Source organism: Phytophthora cinnamomi (genome assembly GCF_018691715.1).
Source record: "Phytophthora cinnamomi strain GKB4 chromosome Unknown Contig17, whole genome shotgun sequence".
NCBI classification, from domain to species: domain Eukaryota; phylum Oomycota; class Peronosporomycetes; order Peronosporales; family Peronosporaceae; genus Phytophthora; species Phytophthora cinnamomi.
In genome coordinates this window covers 1,631,881-1,649,807 of record NW_027150950.1, presented here as the reverse complement: position 1 = coordinate 1,649,807, position 17,927 = coordinate 1,631,881, and the positions used below count along the sequence as shown (strand labels likewise).

Genomic DNA, 17,927 nt, shown 5'->3' with positions numbered 1-17,927 from the left:
CTTTTTCTTACAAACATGAAGACGTTGTGTCCCCCCTTTTCCTTATCTCAGCACCATTTTTTGCCCAAAACCTGGCAGTTTTTACGTGTTGCATTGAGGCCGTGCATTGCGATGAACCCGTGATTTATAGTGCCGCAGTTTCCGCCAGCACCAACAGATTGGTCACCCGCAGATGCCCAGAATCCACTTCGACAGTTTCAAGGCGAAACGCATCACCAGGAAATCGCATGCGGAACTCCGTCGGTCTCACCGCACAGCTCTGTCGAATCGACAGTGCCGATCACGATAAAAGTGAGACAACTAACAGCGTACGACAACGAAATCAAAAGTTTGTATCGAGGTTAACAACTGCGTAGGTAAACTACAGGTAGAGGGAGGCCGCAAACACAATGTCGCGCTTGAGTTTCTTGCCACCCTCGTCAAACTTCTTCTCGAGTTCGACGTCGCCGATGGAGTGCGCAGCCAACGTAAGCTGGCGCAGCAACTCCTCTAGACGACGCAGGCAACGGATAATCGTGCCCTCAAACGCATCCGACATCTTGCAAACCTGCGAGAACTTGGCACCCTGGCACCAAGCAATCACCACGTCTACCAGACTGGTGTTGAATGCACCAGCGTACTCATCGACATCGATAGTAATTTTGGAGTCCTGCATTACCTTGGCAATGCGTTGCGCAGTTTCGCGCAGTTGGCGGACAGGGATTTCTAAGCTTTCAGCCTGCGGCGGTTTGTCGCTTTCCTTCTTCTTCTCCGTGTTGATCAAGCAACTCAGAAGCGCAACCGTATCGTTCACCGACAAATCATTAAACTGACCGTTGAAGATCATCTCCGTCACCAGAAGCTCGTCTGTCGTTGACACCTCGCAAGCCGTACGACCCTTACGCTGGATCACACCCTCCTTGTCCACAAATTCAAGTCTCCGCAGCACACGTCGACGGCGACGCAGATCGTCGCGCAGCACCAAGGACTTGGATTCCTTGATCTTACGCTCCAACTCACGCATCTTTGCCTCACTCTCCATCTTCAGGTTGTACAGTGCAAATCTAGCCTCCTTGTCAGATGCATTGTGGAATGCTGAGCTTTTAAGCTTTTTCTCAGCCTCGACTGTCTTCTCAATCACACGCGTGAACTGCTCGTCCTGAATGTCCATGTCTTCACGAGGGTCCAAGAGCGGCACACCTTGAGGGAATCGACGCAACACCTCCTTCACCGACTTGCCGACAGCCTGACGGCTCTCCAACGTCCGCAAGTCCTTGGGGATGTACACGCGCAGGGATGACAGCAGATCCAGCATCTCCAGCGGCACGGGGCAGATTTTCATCTCGTAGTTAGTAGACGAAGATAGACCCATCATACCTTCCGGGGCCGGTGTGGGCAGTTCCGAAACAGAGCTGCCGTTGGTAGCGTCGTTTGACTTCGTGTTACCATTGTTTGCCACGCAGTTCAGCAGAACGTGCACAATCGTGTCAGGAGCCGCAGAGGTCGAGTCACTGGCGTTCTTGGTGGTGAAGTTCACAACAACACCCCAATCCCACTTGGGTTTCGTCGTGCCATCGTCGGTTTCCGGGCAGTAGAGCTTTACCAAACGACCACCGTTGAGAAATCGCACAACATAGTCCGGCTTGTTGCGAACAGCCAGAAATTCCTCTTTGAGACGTACGAGCGACCTGGACAGGTAGTAGTACTGCGCAACTTCTTCCTCGTTCTTGATCACGATCTGGTCCTTCTCCTCCTTAGCGCGCTCAAGCGCTTCCTCAAGCGCGGGCGCAGCCTGCTCGTTCTGGAACTGGTGGAAAGACTGCTTGATCATGTACTCCGGGTCGGCATCTTCCACACGCATCAAATTCAGCAACATGTTGTAGCCGAGGTGGAACGTACTGAAAAGCGGGTCAGCTTGGCCGTAGAGAATGCCCTTGGCAACCTGCGGTTCCATCTGCTCGCTCAACATCTGAATGACGATACCACGCGCGTCAAGCGAACGTCGACCAGCACGGCCAGACATTTGAATGTACTCGCCGGCAGTAATCCAACGGAAGTCCTTGCCATCGTACTTGCGGCAGTTCGTAAAAACGACAGTCTTGGCAGGCATGTTCAGACCCATAGAGAACGTCTCGGTAGCGAAAAGACACTTGAGCAAACCTTCGCCGAAGAGAATCTCGATCACTTCCTTGAGAATGGGCAGCAGGCCACCGTGGTGAATACCGATGCCACGACGAAGCAGCGGCAGAATGGAATCCACCTGCGGCAGCGCGCGGTCGTCGTCCGAGAGCGAGTCCATCGCGTTCTTGAAAAGCTGGTCCACAGACTGTTTTTCCTCCTCCGTGTTGAAGTCTAGTTTGCTCATGAGCAGTGCGTAGGACTCGCACTCGCGCTTGCTGAAGGAGAAAATGATCACGGGGTCGTACTGCCGCTCCATGATGAGCTTGACGATGCGGAACACGTCGGTGCCGACCTTCTTCTTCGGGTTGCTCTTCTGCGCCTTGCGCCGCTTGGTGTTGCTGCCGTAGGACGCGAGCTCAGCCGCCGCGTCGTCCACCGAGGCCGACAGCGTGGCGATGGCCTTCTGGAAGTTGTCCTCGCGGAACTTGCCCTTCTCGTCGACCACGAGGTGGAGCCCGTTGCCCCCCGCGGGGAAGATGTAGTGCTGCAGGGGCGTGGGGCGGTAGTCCGTGTACACGACGTGGCAGGGCTGGTGGTGGATGTGGCAGATCCAGCCGGCGAACTCCTTGGAGTTGGGGATGGTGGCCGACAGGAAGACGAAGCGCACCTTGTGCGGCAGCAGGATGATGCTCTCCTCCCAGACGACGCCGCGCTCCTTGTCGCGCATGTAGTGGATCTCGTCGTAGATGACCCAGGCCACCTCGCGCATGACCTCGGAGCCGCGGTAGAGCATGCTCCGCAAGATCTCCGTCGTCATGATGAGGCACGTGGCCGCCGGGTTGATGGTGATGTCGCCGGTCATGAGCCCCACGTCGCCGAACTCCTCCTCCAGGTCGCGGTACTTCTGGTTGCTCAGCGCCTTGATGGGCGACGTGTAGATCACGCGCTGCTTGTCGCGCAGCGACTTGGCGATGGCGTACTCGGCCACGGCCGTCTTGCCGGCCGACGTGTGCGCCGAGACGAGCACGGACTCGCCGGCCTCGATGTAGTCCACGGCCTGCTGTTGGAACGGGTCGAGCGCGAACGGGTACGTCTTGGCCGGGTTCTTGGCGGCCGCGCCCGCCGTGGGCGTCGCCTCGTGCTCGGGCGGGTACACGGAGAACGAGATGAGGTTCTTCTGCTGCGTGCCGGTGGACACCACGCCGCCGCTGGAGCCTCCAGAGTGTTGGTCACCGTTGTCCGCGAGCGTGGCGTCGATGCGCTTGCCCTCCACGACCTTGAGCGCCGTGGAGGCCGGGCGACCATCACTCTGACTCTGCTGCTTCTTGGCGGGCGGAGACGCCGCCTGCTCGTCGTTGGCGGCGCGAGCGGGCGCGTCCTTGCGCTTGGCAGAGGCGGAGGAGGACGAGACGGCGGTGGACGCCTGCTCCGCGGCCGTGAGCGTGGCGGACGCGTCGTCGAAGGCGCCGAACAGGTCCAGCTCCTCGTCGGCCATGGCGATGGATCAAAAGTGCAAGTGAAAGGTGCCTTGCTGCCATCAGTCTGTCGGGCACAGACTCGTGGCTGCGGGCACATGATGTTAGAGTGAGGATTGTGGCGAGACGAGGGGTGAGCGGAAGGTGGAGCGAACGGAAACGAGATTTTTGTGAGAAAAATTGACTTTTCACTTGTACTTGAAAAAGGGGATACGTTAAGTAATATATTGTTGGTTACGTTTTTGGGAGGATTGAGCGAGCGAGTGCTTGATGCACCGGGGTGCTACAATGGCGTCTGTATATAGTGAGAGCGGCACGTTATCCATTAATCTGCGAATACCAGTCGTGGTTCGGTTGGTATTAATACATGACGAAGAGTGGGAATTGCTGTAGTTTACTTTGCAAGAAAGAAAACAAGCCGAGTACGATCTCGAAATCAGATAGTATCGGGCGGATACCGAGCAAGTAAGGTGAATGCTTAACGGAGAGGACGTACAGATGACGAGCGATATGACAACTTCGACGTACTTCAAAAGTATAAAAAAGTCTCGAAGTAATTGACTAAGAACTCGGCTGCGCGATCAACCATACAGGACACCGTTCAACTGACTGTGAAGTCATCCAAGGGATCGACTCGTATACTTAAGTATGTGGAAAGCCGAAACTTTAAATAAGCTCTTCGATAAGATATGACGAGCTTACTACGCTTCAATTGAAATGGTTGAGCATGAAGCAGCCTTACTCGAAAGCAAGTGCCCAACTTACACGACACGTAAAATCATCGGTTTCGACGCCTCGTTCTGACGTCAAATGCCAGACAAACGACACGGAAAATTGCCCTGTTAGTCTAAGCACGGATACGCTTGCGAGGCGCGTTGCACTTTTGATCCGGCGCCGCTACGTCCGTAGAAGGCGCTTCAGTTTGCGTGGTCTCGGTAGATGGTGATGACTCCGTAGACGGAGCTTCAGTGGCAGGGACATCTGTCGATTCTGTCGCTGGGGCATTGTTGGAGGAGCCCACAGCCTGGCTGGTAGCTGAATCAGCTTCCGGAGCCACAGCCGAACCCGCAGTGGTGGTCGTCGTTGATCCACCGCCTGAGCCAGAGTAGAGCGGGATGCACTCCTTGTACACTTGCCACGAGTACTTGCCCTTCAGGTAGCGCACGCCCAGCCAGTACCAGTACAGGATGCACCTATCGCCGCAACCGCTGTAATCCAACTTGAATGTCTGGTCCGTGATCGACTCGTGGCAGTTCAGGTACGACAGAGCCAGCTTGTCGCCCATGTAGATCTCGCAGGGGCCATCGTGCGTGTAGCCCGACGTGCGCATGGTGCCGTCCGACGGGATCTGTTGGGCGATTCCCTTGGGGTCGGTCCACCCACAGGCCTGGTCGGCTCCTTTCGTGACCGTGTACTTGGCGTTATCCATGAAGTCGCGGAGACTCTTGTACCCGTTGTCGATCTGGTACTGCGTGAAATTCTCCTGCGTCTTGAAGCCCTGCTTCTCAAGGAACGCCAATGGATTCCACAACTCACGACGTTCGCTCGCAGTCGAGTTCGCTCGCGTCCACGTGGGCGACGGAATGTACACGACCTGGTGAGCATCAACCGACAGGACCTGAAACGCTAAAGCGCTGCCGAGCACTGCGATGGACGTCAACATTGTCAGCTGAGTTAATTCGTGCGAGCGTCAATCGAAGAATGACGGCCTGGAAAGCCCTGCGTCGCGTGAACAGCATTTCGATGGGGCAGAATCGTACTGTACATGTACCTGCCCCACCTTTTACTGTTTGTACAGGCTCGGTTCAACTTGTCTTTCATGATGGTGCTTCTTCGCGAGCATATGCGGGCGTCACGTCCAACTCAAATCGGGTGATCTTGAACGGCAGCCCTTCCTTACATCATACTATGATGTATTGAAGGGCTGTAATAGATGCACACACTTCGAAGTCTCTACATACATAATATACATAATATATAGATGCACACACTTCGAAGTCTCTACATATTATGTGTACATATTATGTATATAGAGACTTCGAAGTGTGTGCATCTATTGCATGTACTGTAAAACCTGTAATTGTGCCCCATTTGTTTAATAGTACCCCATCCCAAAATTTTTAAGCAACTGGGTGGGGACATGCGACAACGCCTCATCCCTGTTTTAGTACCCCACTCTGATTCAAATTATCAGAATCATCAAAATTATCAGATGATCGTACACATCAAAAGCAAGAATCAACTTGGCGCTTCAAACAAGGTCTCGCCGGTTCGATTTGATCTCTCTCATTTTCAAATTTGAGTCTTGACAATGAAGCGTAAGTTCACCGTGGAAGAGAAATTGCAGACTACCTGTGGTTCAATCCTCTCAAGGACAACATTATGACAAGCATTGACGAGTGGAAAATGAGCGACAACTTTCAGTACACACGTCGTCGTAACGTGAAAGCACCGGGAAACGATGTGGTTCGAAGCTGGCTGACCCGTGCTTGGAAGGCTATGTCCAGCGAGACCATCACCACAAGCTTCCGTCGTTGTTTCCTCGGAGCGGATGATCAACTCTCTCTGACCACGCACTTTATTTACGGAGAGGCTTTTGTGGTTTAGCTGGCTGAACATCGCGCGGCTGCATCTACCAACGACGATGTAGTTGTGGAAGCTGAAAACAGCAGCGCGTCTGAAGATGGCGACTCGTTCATCGACATCATCGGAGAGGCTGATATCTAAGCAAGCACATGCAGCTTTTAGGACTCTTCCACTCTCACTTGACTACCATCCCTTTAATAGTAGACCCCCCACGTTACTAACGGAGTGCCCCATGGGTCACTATTACTGGTTTTACAGTACGTGTACTGTATATTGTTAGACTCTGACAAAGGCTTACAAGGACATGTTCATGTAGAGGACGACCACCAGCTGCTGCCCGAGAGACGCAATCGAGCTTTTTATTTCCTTGAGCAATGCATCGTGCGAGTCCCAGACCTTGGTTAGTACAGTGTTTTGCCTCAATAGCGCAGCCATCACATCTAATAACCTTGCAGACTATATATAATCACCCTGTTTTTCACGAACAGCAAGATTCAGCCAATCACGCCATCGACAGTATCAAATTACCACAACCGAGGACATAGGGAAAACGTCAAAACAAAAGCGTCACACTCATGTCATTGCGCGCCAAGATCACCTTGGTCGGTCGGAGCGACCGGAGCGACTCGCTCCTCAGCCTAACCAAGTCTACAAGCATCGAGTCTGCAATGCCGTCTCTTCCGAAGCCTTTCCAGAAGCGCCAACGCCTCACGAAGCAGCAGAGATTTGTGACGTTGAGCTCGCTGTGGTGGCCAAACCAAACTCTCCCCCGTCGTCACTACCAAGCTTTACCTGGTCTTGGCTACGCCACGTGCAATCACGGGATTCGCTGGAAGAGAGCTCACGGCGAGTCGGGTGCGGTCGACTTAGAGGCTGCAGCGCCTGAAGGACCTACTCCCACTCGTAGTCGACTAGTAAAACCTCTGTCACCCCATTTACTTGAGAAATTGTATACAAAGTACGACTGCGCTATTGAGGCAAAACACTGTACACGCACAAGGGGTGTTTGAATATTGTTTGCAAATAGGGTTACGGACACGAGCATACTGAAAACAAGATGAAACCCCAAATTTGGCCAAACATGGTTAAACATGTTCAAATATGTTTGGCTTATGGGACGGACGTCATCGTCAGCAAATCCGCTACAAATCCTATGGGTCAAGGTGAACTTCTCCTGCCAACTCTGGCAGCAGTAGTTCACTCTGGCAGGAGGTCTTCTGGCAGGTCTTCCAGCCCTAGACCACAGCGGCGACGACAGCGTACGCGATCGCGGTCTGGGCCTCCTGGAATTGTCCAGCTCAAGGATGACGTCCATAGTAAGTGGCAGAGTTCCTACCAAGCGTAGATCTATCGGTCATTAAAGCCCGCATAAGACCGACCCAGCGTCGATCAGGGAATCGTAGGACCAACTAGGACCATGGGGCTGAGTCTGCGGGCTGTCCATGGCTCTCAAATGCCATTGGGGTCGATTTAGCTTGAGCTCTCCTGCTAGATTTGAGTGTCGTTTCACCTCCTCTGACTGAAAACATGGGCTGTACATTTTTCTGTTATAAAATTCTCTGCTGCACACTACAAATACATGGGGCCAAAAGACAACTAGGCAAGTAAGTCCATTTACATACATGTAGTAGGAAGTGTTGACATGGCAGTCGCGTCAACTTTAGTACAGCACGTTGCATATCATTTTAAGAACGAACACGCTCGCACACACCTAAGTCGTGCAGGACAAGCGAGAGTGGGGTACAACAAAGGAGTACATGTAAAAACAACTACTGCCTACACAACAACTATAGACGTGACGCTCGCCCGAATTGCGGGTTCCACAGTGCGTTCTGCAGTACTACAAGAAATAGGTCCGCGGTCGTTGAGAGAACTCAGTTGCCATTCGGATTCGTTGCCGTCGAGGCGCCGCCTGAGCCAGAGTAGAGCGGGATGCACTCCTTGTACACTTGCCACGAGTACTTGCCCTTCAGGTAGCGCACGCCCAGCCAGTACCAGTACAGGATGCACCTATCGCCGCAACCGCTGTAATCCAACTTGAATGTCTGGTCCGTGATCGACTCGTGGCAGTTCAGGTACGACAGAGCCAGCTTGTCGCCCATGTAGATCTCGCAGGGGCCATCGTGCGTGTAGCCCGACGTGCGCATGGTGCCGTCCGACGGGATCTGTTGGGCGATTCCCTTGGGGTCGGTCCACCCACAGGCCTGGTCGGCTCCTTTCGTGACCGTGTACTTGGCGTTATCCATGAAGTCGCGGAGACTCTTGTACCCGTTGTCGATCTGGTACTGCGTGAAATTCTCCTGCGTCTTGAAGCCCTGCTTCTCAAGGAACGCCAATGGATTCCACAACTCACGACGTTCGCTCGCAGTCGAGTTCGCTCGCGTCCACGTGGGCGACGGAATGTACACGACCTGGTGCACTTCGGCCTACAGGACGAATGCACTGCCGAGTACAGCTAAGGACGTGATGGAAGTCAGCATAGTGTCGTTGCAGTGCTTTTGGTCGTGTAAGAAAATAGGGAAATGGCAACCTGCACGGACCGCTCGCTGATTCAGAGCGACAATGATTACCGTGCAATATGGCTTTCGCGATCCATTCTGATGGGGCAGGCTGTGGCTTTACTGCTGATGTAGTGGAGAGGAAGGAACCCCAAATGCTCATCAACTACACTGTGGTAACATGTAAAGTGTATTCAAGACGTTCCGAACAGCATGTTTCCAGGTCATCAAATCCGGCGATCCAGGCTGGATCACCGGATTCCTGCATGTAGAGGACGTTCACTCAACGATACCTCGCCGTTCGACAACCTTGCTGTCCGTCTCGATCGCCGAGTTGCGTTCTCCACCCGATCCGGTGCCACAGGAGGAAAGCCAACCTCACTCGCTATGTTATCGACTGCCCCCCCCCGAGATGCTGGGACTGCTCCGAAATCCAGCGCACCCACTATACACCTCCGAACGTGAGCTTGCATGGTCGCCTGGGACTCGCATGACGGAAACACCCTCGCATACCGTTGGCGAGCGGGTGGGTGCAGCTTGTCGAGTAACTAGTGCTCGACCAAGTCGCAATTGTGTGGAAATGCAAGTCTCCGTTTGAAATTCCAGGGACTCAACGCTCTTACGTGGAGCGTTTGAGGACGCGGTGCAGCTGATCGATCGACCAACGCGTGGTGCAGGCTACCCATTAGCAACGAGCGCTCAATCCGGACGGATGTTGTGCGCTGTGGCCGCATGGAGCCTGTCCTCACAGGGAACAACGTAGCACATGTGGCGCGCGATTGAACCCGGAACGCATAAGGCCCTCCATCTGGACTGCTGCTTGTACTTCGAAGTATGCCTGGACTGTACGCCCAGAAAGCGATGGCGGCGACAGCCGGCAGCGCTATAGCAACGCTAACCGCGCGCAATTGCCATAGAAAACCATCACTTTCGGCGAAAAGTCAGCGGTTTCCACGCGCCAGAGTTGTCTTCTGGCCGGCGGAATATTCAGGCGGTCCGGAGCATAACTGCCACACACCTCGGTCCCAATGCCCCCAGATGCTGCCACGCTGAGACTCCATTCCTCATTTCCTTGTTAACGACGCACGTGAACCTCTTCGACTGCAACCATGAAGATCCTGTGGATCCTGAGCGCCGGTCTCCTGGCGCTGCTCTCGAGACTGGCTAAGGTGGAAGCTCAGACGACATGCGGGTCGCGACTGCGAAAGGACTGGGATATGATGACCGCCACGGAGAAGACCACATACAAGAACGCCATCGCTGCTGCCATGGATTCGGGCGACTACATCAAGTTCGTCGAGATGCACACCGAAATGAGGTCCGAGATGGAGGCTCACCGCCAGTGCATGTTCATCTACTGGCACCGACTCTTTCTTGTCGTGTTTGAGAATATGCTACGCGGACAAGGAGCAGCGTACGCGTGTGTGACGGTGCCGTACTTCAACTGGATCGTCGCGAGCGCCCGCGTGACTGCGGGTACTTGCACGTCGTTCGCCAATTGCATGGCCATCACCAGCGATCTCGGTGGTTACACGAGTGGCGTGCAGCGCACCCTTGCCATCAACGGTATCAACAACTCCGGTCGGTGTGTGACCACGTGGCCGTTAAGTCGCTTCTGCCAGCTTTCATCGACGACTGGATCAGCTTGCGCCAGGTGCGTGCCTCGCAGTAACTGGAGTCAGGCCAGGGTCCCTTCCGTCACGGGCTATGCGTCGGTGCGTCAGCAGGTGTTCAACGGCAAGAACATTGGCCAAATGTCTCCCCTCGTTGAACAAGGCTGCCACAACAACGTGCACGCCAATCTGGACAGCACCATGGGAACATTTGCTTCCCCGTCGGATCCGATCTTCTGGTCGCACCACGCCATGATTGATCTGCTCCACGTGGTTTTCCACAAGTGTCGAGTGGGAACGGCTCGGCTTACTTTCGCCCAGAAGGCATCAAACCCAGTGGCATGGACGTCCTGCGCTCGACGCGACTCTGGTGTCTTCAGCCCGACCGATGTGATCACCATGCGCACAGGTGAAAGGGGAATTAATCCGATTCCCGGCTCGACCGACCCCAAGATTGGCAAGTATTTCTCCGGTGTCCCCAATCAATTCGCGGGTCTCATGGATGTGCGCGACTTGGGTTCCAGCAGCTACGGGTACTACATCAGCGGTCAAGTTGCTACGATGTACACCCAATGCGATGCCTCACCTACTTCACGTAAGCTGGAGGAGACGACTGCCACGAACTCCACTTCAAAGCCTGCGATGTGTGGCGTGGCCGAAGATGATGGTTACGATGCCGACGGGAACGACTACGCGTCACAGAACAACTTTCCAGAGACCGACTACACCGGCCAGGATGACGGTCACCAGGACATTGTCGTTGTCGACAACTCTGGCAAGCCGGTCGACGCCAACACTCCAATTGATGTCTATGTCACCGATGACTCCGAGAAGCGCGTCGTCAACTGGTACGACCAGACCATCGAAGCCATGGGAGGTGACTCGCACGACAATATGGCCGACCTCGAGCGTCAAGCCTGCATGTTTGAGCACGTGTGCTTGGGTGGCACCCAGGGCTACTCACCAGAGTTCCAGGAGATCTGGAAGGTGAAGGAGCCGCGCTGCAAGATAATTGTGGACGCCATCATGAACGGCTCGCAGCCGATCATCTACGAGTCGTGGCGCCAGGACATGGAGTCTCACTTCGGTTGTCCGGAGCCGACCAACTCGACGAACGTGACTTCGTACTCGGGTTCGTGGGGCTCTTCGGATGGCACAACGAGCTACACGGTGGTGGGTTCGCAGGAATCGGTCGAGAACTCGAATGACACGATTCAGTTCCCGGACGGCGATTCTTCAGCGACGGTAGCCACGGTGTCGACGTGGGATACGTGAGGAGGCTGCTTGTAACGCAGCTCCGACACCTGAAATATTTGGTTGCGCTTGCTTGCTCTCTTAGATTTTTTTTAGCCCGATGTTCTTCTCCAGCAATTATAGTCAATAAATACATGGATGAGTATTTGATATGATAGAGAGCATTCACAACAGTGCGATTCTGACTGTATCGTAGGAAGTGCCGGTATATGTACCGTCGGAAAATGTTACAAAGGTATCATTGGGTTCAACTCGTTATGAGAGTTTCGGTGGTTTCAGTAAGTCAATCGTTACTTTGCTGAAAAAGCTTGGATGCAACCTTACAGGAACAAAAGTTGTTTTGGTGTCGATTGCAGTCGTCGTCCTTGCATACCGGTACGTACGCGCAGTAGCATGCGAGTGTAGGTAGTCACAAGCGCACCAAACTGAGTTGTTTAATCCATACATTTGTTGGAAGTACTTGTGCGTACGTAGTTCTAGGCGATGATTAAAAGTACGTGTTTGCTTGAACGGTCGCGGTAATATTTCACTAGTGACGTAGCACGCCAGCGATCATCGTTTGTGATCTACAAGTTCCCTCGAAGTGAAACATCCCTATTGCGTACGTATTTGATAGGTTAGCATGCAAGCAAATTTTCAGCATCGCCAGCAGAAATGAATTTATCGACTACCTCGAGCTAATAAAATACCAATTGTTGGCCATCGAAAAATGTGCCATAATGGCGCTACAAGGTCTGGCGTACATGCTATCCAGGATACTTACGCCTGCGAATGTAGTACATGCAGAATGGAGCGCAACCAATACGCTACATGCTGACTCGTGACTGAAACCACTATACAATCTGGCAGTTCACATACCCATCGCGGCGCTGATTCCGGAGTAACAGTAACGATTTTTTGTCGCCTGGCAGCGGACCGTCGGAAACCCCCAGCGGGACCAGCGGGACCGGAGCAACCGCAGTTCTCAATTTCCTTTGTCATCAAAGCGAAAAATCGGGGACGGTCTAGCTCACGATGAAGATCCTGTGGGTTGTTGGCCTCAGCCTCCTGGCGTTCGTATCAGGAATTGCTGAAGTACGAAGTGCCTGTGGCGCACGTGTCCGAAAGGACTGGGATGCGATGACCACAACAGAAAAATCTACGTACAAGAACGCCATCGCGGTTGCAATGGATTCGGGCGACTACATCAAGTTCGTCGAGATGCACACCGAAATGAGGTCCGAGATGGAGGCTCACCGTCAGTGCATGTTCACCTACTGGCATCGACTCTTGCTCATTGTGTTCGAAAACATGCTACGTGGACAAGGAGCAGCGTACGCGTGTGTGACGGTGCCGTACTTCAACTGGATCGTCGCGAGTGCCCGCGTGACTGCGGGTACTTGCACGTCATTCGCTGATTGCATAGCCATCACTAGCGAACTGGGGGTTCCATGAGTGGTGTGCAGCGCACCCTTGCTATCAACGGTATCAACAACTCTGGTCGCTGTGCGAACGTATTACCGATGAATCACTTCTGTCAGCAGTCATCGGCGACTGGATCAGCTTGCGCCAGGTGCGTGCCTCGCAGTGACTGGACTACTGTTCGGGTGCCTACCGTCGCGGGCTATGCGTCGGTGCGTCAACAACTGTTCAAGGGCAAGAATATCGGTGAGATGTCTCCCCTAGTTGAGCAAGGCTGTCACAACAATATTCACGCCAACTTCGGGAGTACAATGGGAACCTTTGCTGCTCCCGCAGATCCACTCTTCTGGTCGCACCACGCCATGGTTGATGCGCTCCATTCCATCTTCCACAAGTGCCGCGTTGGGACGCAGTTCTTGACTTTCGACCAGAAAGCCAACAATACTGTGGCGTGGACGTCCTGCGCTCGCCGCGACACTGGTACTTTCAACCCGAGGGACGTCATCACGATGCGCACTGGTGAAAAGGGAGTCAATCCTATCCCTGGCTCAAGTGATGCAAAGATTGGCAAGTATTTCTCTGGGGTTCCGACTCAATTCGCAGGTTTAATGGACATCCGCGACTTGGGCTCCAGCAGCTACACATACGCGCTCAGTGGGCAATTAGCTAAGCTATATTCTCAGTGTGATGCTTCCCCCACGTCACGCAAGTTGCAGGAGACAACAAAGGCAACAGCAACCAACAATAACGCCAAGTGCTCAGTTACCCAAGACGAAGACCAAACAAAAGGTGATAACAACCCCTCTGGTGAGGATAGCAACACATTGGACATTATCATCCTGGATAAATCGGGCAAGTCGGTCGACGCTGATATACCGACCGATACTTACATTTCTGATGAATCCGAGAGACTTATCGCTAACTGGTACGACCAGACCATCGAAGCCATGGGAGGTGACTCGCACGACAATATGGCCGACCTCGAGCGTCAAGCCTGCATGTTTGAGCACGTGTGCTTGGGTGGCACCCAGGGCTACTCACCAGAGTTCCAGGAGATCTGGAAGGTGAAGGAGCCGCGCTGCAAGATAATTGTGGACGCCATCATGAACGGCTCGCAGCCGATCATCTACGAGTCGTGGCGCCAGGACATGGAGTCTCACTTCGGTTGTCCGGAGCCGACCAACTCGACGAACGTGACTTCGTACTCGGGTTCGTGGGGCTCTTCGGATGGCACAACGAGCTACACGGTGGTGGGTTCGCAGGAATCGGTCGAGAACTCGAATGACACGATTCAGTTCTCGGGCGACGCTGCTCAAAATGACGCTGCTGGGGTTGGATCAACCTACAGCACATCGTGGTAGACTTTGTTGTGAAGGTGGGAAAGCATTTGTACAAGACCCACTGTAGAAATACCCTTCGCAGTCAAGTAAGACGAAATATCACGCCAGTTGCTCTTGCGTACATTGGCATCGCCACGTTCGGAGATTGCTGACTTGCAACAAACAAAGAAGAACTGGCACGATCCTAGCGCGAAGCGTTTGGTGTGCTCGCGTCGATCACTGCGTCCTTACTAAGGCCGGTTCTCAACCGAAGTGTTTTTCTCGACGCGTGCGTTACATGCGTGCCCTACCCCGTATGCTCGGTTGAAAATGAAACTGACCAAATTTGATTGGTCCAGTGTTTGATCAATATTATCCAATCATTGTACTGTTACTCTGTGTGATCTACGTGTGGTTCATGACTCAACAATATCTGGAGCGCTGACCAAGACTCCCCTGTCCGGCAATGGGGAGCGAAGCTGGTCCAACCCACCAAACCCCTGTAGTATCTCTTGAAAGCTGAATCTCTAAGTAGCGTAGAAGCATGCACTCGCCACGAAATCCGCTCTCGAACTGTTGAATTTTTTTTTCGTGCTGCTTGGTGTCGCTTGATGGTTACCAAACAAACCAGAAGGCCGCACAGCTCATCTTCAGCTTTCCAGCGACGCCGTTACCTTGCGGTGGGGGTGAAGCGCGGGGGAGAAGCACGTCGATGCCGGACCGACGCCATGTCAGAGGAGGGGGGTGCTTTGAGGGGAATGCAAATAATGCAGTGCAATGATTGGCTAAAAATAGTTAACGCTTGCCAACGCATGCGTTGTGCAGTATCATTTTTGTAACATCCTGTTAACCAATCAGATCACAAAGTGTCCGAAAACGCATGTCCGCCTCGGTTGAGAACCCGCCTAAGGACTCCTTAGTGAGAAATAAATCGGGCAGGCGGGATCGAGGGAGGTGCTATCTTATCAATACATTATTCGATAGTAAGTTGCGAAGTGAGTTCATTTAGCAGTTAGGCAAAGCTCCCTAGCGCTATTTGCCTTACAGGAGGGGCGTGCCCTGTAGCAGCGCCCTCCAGCTCGGCAGCACCAACCGCTGATGCTGATTATGCAGTGCCGCAGTTGATGTGGCGTCGATTATGTAGATATAGTGTTTACGCGGTCCTCGTGTGCTGCCGTCGGTCGGTGTCGGTCGGGCTGCAGCCGGCGTTGTCCTTGGTCTGGTTGTCTTCGTCGTCTGATCCAATACTCCACATACACTGGCATTAACAGTGTCTCCACCAGCAGCCCGCAGATGAGAGTCCGTCCTGCTGTATGATCTACATGAAGACCCATTCTGAGAGCTGCTATTTGTTGTTGCTGCTGTGGTCGAGGTTTAGCGAGTATTCGCATACTTAAGTAGTTATTAGGGATTTGAAAAAAATTGTTTAAGCAACCATTTAAAATACAATAGTCATTTGTTATTTTAAGCATTGATTACTTTACAAAATACTTGTAATTATTTTTATGTGTTGGACTCCCTCCCGAGAACGACGCTGCAGCGCTGTTCCCGGGGGCGTCATTGCTCCGCGCGGGCGCCCTCATTCTTTACTGGACAAGGATGCGAAGTATGAATGCCGGCTTGCCAGAGCCGCGGCCCAAAACGTGGCCTGCAGATCATAGAAACGAGGTACTTGTTAGCCAACCATTGCTCTCTCTTAAATACACTTGTGGAGGGCACTGCTGTCACCGTACGGCACTTCGGCTTTTGAGCTACCCGTACCCCCCCCCTTCCCCTGCCGGCTTGTCCAGCAATCAGCATCTCATTGTATTTATCGCAGAGCTCCCTGGAAAGCCATGAGAACTCGTTGGGTACTGATGTCTTGTATTAATTTTGTTGCACTTGACACTGATACCTTTGAAGCCGGCGTGTAGACTTCTTCCAAGAGGACAGATTTGCGGATTCCGATAAACGGAAGTAGTGATCTCAAGCAACGAATGTGTAGATAATTTGGAGGCTATCGCAGACAAACCGTTGTGCAGACAGCAACACTGGTGTGCAAACAGCACTTACAGGTACTGCGGGTTAAAATTCACGAACATGCACTTCTACCTACCAGGGTCGCTCAGTTGGGAAGTGGATCAAACAAAACGAGGAACTGTAGCGTAGCTCAGGATGCCAAATTCCAGACAATACATTTTAACGCGGCCATGCCGTGTACAGTATTGAACGTTAACTACCAACTTCTTCGCTATTTTACTATTAAAATACGTATCGCTACTCAAAACAAATTCTCGTGGTTATACAGATGACACGCACGCCTCCACGGGCCAAGCATCTAGTGGGGCTCTTCTGGCAGACCGCCGCCTTGCGGACAAGTTGAACGTGCTGTCCTGGCAACATCATGAGCGCAAATACAACAAAATGGCGGATTCCTTGGCCAACTCAACCATGGATTCCAAACGCAGCGTCCAACAGCGCCCTTCGAGAGCGTTTGGTGGCAACACGGCATGGATGTCGTATACTCGCATGCAACCAGTGACATTGGTAACTGGTTCGACCGGAACCACGATGAGAACTCTTCGGAGTTCGCGGCTTCTGAGTCTTGACCACACGGGAGGCTCTACATAATGAGCCATAGCTAGAAGGGTGGGCGGGCCGAGACGACCACCGACAAGGTCATAGGATGTCGTTAGCCGAACCGTTAAGTAACAACAATGTATCTTACTCAAAACAAATTAAAAAAATCTGGTTAACAACGTAGGTTGTGAGCGACCCGCCAACAGGGGCCAGGGAGCGCGTCCGCGCACGTCCTGATCACCGTTTTACTTCTGGTATTGTCTCAGTGGCTTCCTGTAGAGCAGGAAACAGGACCTGCCCCGAGCCGCTCTAGCCTATGGTAGGGAATAAGTTCTTTGTAGTCGAACGCAGGCGCGGAATTTTTGTTGATTCATATGTGCGCGGCCCACCGACGGAGGATCAAGAATTACTCGTGGGTCAAGAATGACTCGTCTGTCAAAAAAACTCGTGGGTCAAATAAGACTCTTTGGCCAAGAATGACTCCAATGTGCCCGGTTTCGTTTGGTTTTGCCCTGAATTTATTTGTTTCGGTGCGGTTCAGCCCGCTTTTCCGTTTGGTTTTGCCCTGAATCTGTTTGTTTTGGTCAGTGATGTCCTGAATCAGGTCTCCTGATGTGTCTGATCGCATGTTTGAGACTCGCCGTTGAAAAAAAAAAAAATCCCAGGGAAGTGTCCAAATCCGAATTACGGCTACAAAAATACATAGATCATTGGTCTCTTCTTTCGAATTCGGCTCTATGCATGTACCAATACAGTATCCGAATCCAGAACAAATCTATCTTGCAAATTTGGATTCGAATGAGAACAATGCGACAGCTGTCTGCTCCTTCTGCTGCTGCAGTGGCCAAATGTCGACGGAGCTCCGCACTAGGAGTGAACTACCCAATTCAGCACGCTGAACATGTACTGTGATACTGTACAACGTACACTGTTTTCATCATGGAATACCCGTACATGTATTAATGCATGTTTGAACGCGATAATTCTACCGCTCGACGTCCTTACTGAAGGCGATTCTGTCAGCCGGCAAACTGATCACTCTGCAGTATCTCGACGTGACAGCAGGTTCAACTTTTAAAGTTGGCGAGTTTATAGTACTGTTTATGGTACTGCGATCGCAAT

The 17,927-nt window shown here is 52.7% G+C and overlaps 4 protein-coding genes across 5 annotated transcripts; 2 read left to right on the top strand and 2 right to left on the bottom strand.

Annotated features, from left to right (window-relative positions):
* Positions 1–280: 280 nt before the first annotated feature.
* On the bottom strand, positions 281–3,595 carry IUM83_04835 (DEAD/DEAH box RNA helicase; the record flags this gene model as incomplete). 2 transcript variants are annotated; one of them, XM_067928934.1, is made up of 2 exons in its annotated part: positions 281–300; positions 415–3,595. In XM_067928934.1, 2 exons carry the CDS (start codon positions 3,593–3,595, stop codon positions 281–283), a joined length of 3,201 nt encoding a protein of 1,066 aa, XP_067796128.1. The 2 variants fall into 2 exon arrangements, with proteins under 2 accessions (XP_067796128.1, XP_067796127.1); XM_067928933.1 differs by lacking the exon at positions 281–300 and having other exon boundaries at positions 362–3,595.
* An 827-nt stretch (positions 3,596–4,422) lies between these two features.
* IUM83_04834 (GATS protein 3) lies at positions 4,423–5,238 on the bottom strand (the record flags this gene model as incomplete). The annotated part of the gene is made up of 1 exon (XM_067928932.1): positions 4,423–5,238. One exon carries the CDS (start codon positions 5,236–5,238, stop codon positions 4,423–4,425), a length of 816 nt encoding a protein of 271 aa, XP_067796129.1.
* A 4,530-nt stretch (positions 5,239–9,768) lies between these two features.
* On the top strand, positions 9,769–11,547 carry IUM83_04833 (uncharacterized protein; the record flags this gene model as incomplete). Its single annotated transcript, XM_067928931.1, has 1 exon — positions 9,769–11,547. One exon carries the CDS (start codon positions 9,769–9,771, stop codon positions 11,545–11,547), a length of 1,779 nt encoding a protein of 592 aa, XP_067796314.1.
* A 1,742-nt stretch (positions 11,548–13,289) lies between these two features.
* IUM83_04832 (uncharacterized protein) lies at positions 13,290–14,288 on the top strand (the record flags this gene model as incomplete). Its single annotated transcript, XM_067928930.1, has 1 exon — positions 13,290–14,288. One exon carries the CDS (start codon positions 13,290–13,292, stop codon positions 14,286–14,288), a length of 999 nt encoding a protein of 332 aa, XP_067796315.1.
* Between the last annotated feature and the right edge of the window lie 3,639 nt (positions 14,289–17,927).